Source organism: Phalangium opilio, unplaced genomic scaffold (assembly GCF_054372755.1).
Source record: "Phalangium opilio isolate 3A_F unplaced genomic scaffold, DU_Popi_V2 ptg000032l_1, whole genome shotgun sequence".
NCBI lineage: Eukaryota > Metazoa > Arthropoda > Arachnida > Opiliones > Phalangiidae > Phalangium > Phalangium opilio.
The window spans coordinates 9,054,500-9,059,167 of NW_028324159.1; the positions used below are offsets into that span (position 1 = coordinate 9,054,500).

At 34.8% G+C, this 4,668-nt stretch overlaps 1 protein-coding gene across 1 annotated transcript; it reads right to left on the minus strand.

Annotated features, from left to right (window-relative positions):
• Positions 1 to 3,946: 3,946 nt before the first annotated feature.
• On the minus strand, positions 3,947 to 4,668 carry LOC149685920 (uncharacterized). Its single transcript, XM_089871145.1, has 4 exons — positions 4,569 to 4,668; positions 4,377 to 4,505; positions 4,268 to 4,297; positions 3,947 to 4,197 (listed from the first exon to the last, which is right to left on the minus strand). The coding sequence occupies exons 1-4, from the start codon at positions 4,610 to 4,612 to the stop codon at positions 4,050 to 4,052; spliced, it is 351 nt and encodes a 116-aa protein (XP_089727271.1). The 5' UTR covers positions 4,613 to 4,668; the 3' UTR covers positions 3,947 to 4,049.

The window sequence follows — 4,668 nt, forward strand, 5'->3', positions numbered from 1 at the left end:
GGAAAATAGGGTTAGGGGGGGGGGTTGATGACGTCACGTATCACGTGATGTTGTTGGCGGGAAATTTGAATTTATAGGGTTTTTTTCGTGTATTGGTATGACGTCACGTAATTTACTGGTGTTGAATGTATTCGGTGTCACTTAACTCTAGGGGTATTGTAGGATATTGTGTACATTTAGGGGATGATTTATATAGGTTCAGTAGACCCTTTCTACACCGTCCTGTAATGCTATTCTCTGTATGATTTTAAGGTCTCTTCATGTCATACTAAAGAACTAGTTTTAATTGTGATATGGTTTACGTCGTTTATTATAGTTAGCAATTAAGTTACGACGCTGTGTAGGGTGTTACAGTTAGTAAACGAAATACAGGGTTAGAACAATAGTACATTTTAGTATCATAAAAGTGGTATTACGTCATTTTTTACACAACTTAGTAGTTGATTAGAAGCTAAAATGAAGCAGTACTACTAAAGCATCATAAAATGCTGATCCTAACATTTCCGCGTAAAGTATACACGAATATAGCTTGACTGTTTCATATATTTTCTATTTAGCACATATTTTAAGTGATATTGTTACGAAAAAAGAATTACATATTACGTAAGGTGCATCGGAGGAAACACGTGATTTCTTACTAATCTTGTCAACAACCTTTCTCTCCAGAGTTCGGAAGTGAAATGACTCTACAGTTTACAAAATTCCCTTTTGGCCACCCAACAGGTATATATTATATGACATTAAGGGGGAGGAGGAGGTCGAACTTGGGACATAACAAAAGAATTTATCCCCATCTGTTTTTATTTATACGTAAACACTTTCAGACGTGTCTAGATTTTTTGAGATAGGGTGGGGGGGCAGGGCCATTTGATTCCAGGCATTGTTATCAATAGAATTTATTTTTCTTTAAGTGGACCACCAACCAGGTGGTTTAGCACCTTAAAAGGGGGCTTGGTCGACCCTGTTGTATTGTTAACAATGGAATCTGAGTGATTTATGACTCACACCAACGTGTTAAGACATTCCATCGGCTTTTTACGTAACCACGTTCAGACGGGTCTATGGCCATAAAAAGGGACGGAACTTGAACAAAAGAATTTATTTGGTCAATTCTTTAATTGGACCACCCACCAGGTGGTTTATTACCTTAAAGGGGGAAACAGTTGTATTGTTAGGAATATAATTTATTTTCGGATTTATTGCTTTAATTGGTGACTCACTCTACCACCAAACATTTGATTCTAGGTGTTTGCCCCCCCCCCAAGGGCATTATCTGGACAAGTCTCAACAAGTTATGTCTTTGTCGCGTTAACAGAAACGCAATATATCATTAAACCGAAGCATTGACTATACTATATTTATCAAAATTATCGGCAACGTAATCAAAAATTTGTGGAAAATGTAAAACGGTATTGAAAGAAGCATCATTCACAACGCATTTCGTGTTAGAAGTAAAAAACAACCGAAACGTTTTTGATCATTTGTGTTACTTTTTAGCGAACCAAAATTGATTATTTGAATTTCCTAAAATCCCATAGGAATACATGTAAAAACGAATAGCCCACCGAAACGAAATCAGTCATCTCGATTACATTTAACCGAAACTAAAAGCGTCATTTGAAAAACATTTCATATTGTTCAAAACGTGTCGATAAATTTGCACAGCATTTATCAAAATTACTCTATGTTTCACCAAAAAACTTTTGATTTAGCAAAATTTCACCAATTATTTTCTATTTAAATAAAAATTTATCACCTATTGAATCCGCCCCCCCCCTCTTCGCAGAAAATAGTATAGCAATCTTTTACTATAACAAAGACTAAGCTAATTAAGTATTTCTTAGGAAACGTCAATCAATTCGAGCACGAGACCAAAGTATATGTTTACAATGCCAAATCATTTACATAGTTTCACACTAGAATTTCACTGCTATTTACACTGTTCTAGGGAAAAACACAGATTTTAACTAACATCTTTAGAAAAGACATACATCCCTATATACTAAAACAGAATATAGCACCAACGAAAAGTTCAAAGTTCAACACAAAGTGCTATTTAGCTAATGTCAGTGCATGAATCTTGGATTTCTAGCAATAGAAGGAAATATTGTACCCAACATTTTTCTAACATATAAAAATGCTTATTTGGGTTTCCTAAATTCCCAAAGAATTGCATACAAAGTTTGAAAAGGTACTGACTTCAGTTAATCCAACTCACTTTGTTTCTTTAGTTGCCTTAAAATTTTATGATATATAATAATGTACCCAACGCATTTAGTGTTAGAAGTAAAAAACAATCAAAACGTTTTTGATCATTGGTGTTACTTTTTATCGAAACAAAATAGATCATTTAGAATTTCTAAAATCCCATAGGAATACATGGTGAATTGAATAAACCACCGACATGAAATCAGTCCTCTAGATTACATTCTACCAACACGAAAAACGTCGTTTGAAAAACATTTCAAATTGTTAAAAACGTTGAGTTAAATTCTACTAAGATTTATCAAAATTACTCTATGTTTCACAAAAAAACGTTTAATTTAACACCGATTAAGAATTTGGGATATATACCTTAACGGTGCATACTCAAACCAAGGGATGAAGGGGATCAATAAATATCTTGAGGGCATAATAAAATGATTGTAAAAATAACTCACTCTTACACGCTGAAGGGTCCGTTACCATTAGGTACGGGAGGTTGTTACACACTCCCCATCCCCATTGTATGTTGTGAGTTGTTATGAAGTCAAGTACACAAAGGTTGTCAAGAATACGCAAGATCTTGGAGATGAACCCCCTAAAAGCTATTTTTTGTACTATTTATTTTATTGATCTTGGGAATGCTGGAATACCTTTATCTTTGGTTTCAGAACTTTGACATAAAAATACGTTTACAGTCTAACACTGTAATAGTTAAGGACAATAAATATTTCGTAATAGCTTTGTAAGAAATTTAGTATAAAAACCCCTGACTAAATAGAGTCGAGTATCATTATTCGAGAAGACCTTAAACTTACAAGATGGAAAATGGCAAAAGAAAGATAGTTGTGACTAACGAACGTAAAATTAACGGGAGATTCCATATATCTAAAGAGTTATTCTTAACAACTGGATTTGTAAACGGTACGCTGGATCCCGAAGTTCGGCTATGTAGGAAACAATCTTTAAAAAGCTTCGCCATTTCCACTAGTACATGGGAAAAGCTGATTCCACGTTTACCCGTATTAGCGGGTTGGACTGCCGCCCACGAAACTAACAATTTTGAAATCGTGTTAAACGATAACCCCAATGAAAAGACAACGGTTGTGGCATACCATAACACATGTCACATTAAAGACATGTTAAAGGAGGAGTCTATTGTTTTGAACAGTATGGAGACAGTGGCCCTGAATCGCATTTCGGGAGCTGTAAAGGAGCATCTTATTAAGATAAGCGACCATGAAATTGTGTTTACACACATGGCAGATATACTCATAGAGTTTTATAACGCCATCTATGATAATTTATACGGGGATTATGAACGCATACCGTGCTTGGATGGTCAACCCGAGAAATTTGACGCCGTGGTTGGGTACTTCACGAACTTTATAACGTCTTACCAGGTCGTGACGAAATTCAACAATGTTCTTCAAGAAGAAAATCTTGAAAACTATTTTTATAATTATAATTTATTTTCTGTAATTTCGGGTCAAATAACATACTTAAAAACCCGTATGCATTTACTAACTCATTTTTAATTTTATTTGTATTTAATTTTATGTTTAAAATAAATTGAATTGAACCGAAAAACGGTTATATATTTTCTAAATACATATCATACATTTTTAAGCTATCTTTTTCCCTTTTACTATTTAAGCCTATGAAATTAGAGTTTAGAAAAATAAACTAAACTTTGAAAGGTAAAAATATAAGCTTAATTTAAATAAAGAAAAGTATATAAGGTCAAATCAGAATTTATTTTTTCAAAAAATTTACAATTTTTTAAAAAAATTTACAAAAATATTTTTTTTAACATTTTTTTTAGCCCCCCTACCCCCCCGGCCGCCTCACGGCCGGCTGAGGATCTGCACTAGTGCCGAGAACCCATGGAATAGTACGTCATCCCAGTTCTCGAACACTAGTGCAGCAGGCGCCGGCACCTCCAAAAAACGTACCCGGCGGTACAAGGCCAACTGCCCTAGCTCGAGGGTTACACTAAGGAAGAGAGAGAGTAAAATTAGTTATTACTTGTTAATATTATGTATAAGAAATGTATTTAGCTTACCGGAACCCTCGGCAGTTAAAGGCTAGGAGGCTGTAATAAAAATTATAAAATTTGGTTTAAAAATTTAGTTTAAAATATCTACGGAATAAAACCTTTTAAAAATACTTACTCATCAGGGATGAAGATCGAATGATTATAAATGACCTGCCGAACCTGATTCAGCAGGTCATTTAAATAATCAGCATCCCCAATGACCTCCGAAAGTACCACCAGGTACAATTGGACTTGGTAAACGAGGCTACGAATAAATAGAAATTATAATTTCGCGTTATATTACCCCAAAGATAAAAGGTTCACTTACAAGTCACTATTGACATTTAAGTCAGCCTCTCCCGGCCGAGGCATGGCTTGCCACGGATAGTGTATGGCCGGGAGAGGTTGATAATAGTGTTGAGGTTCGG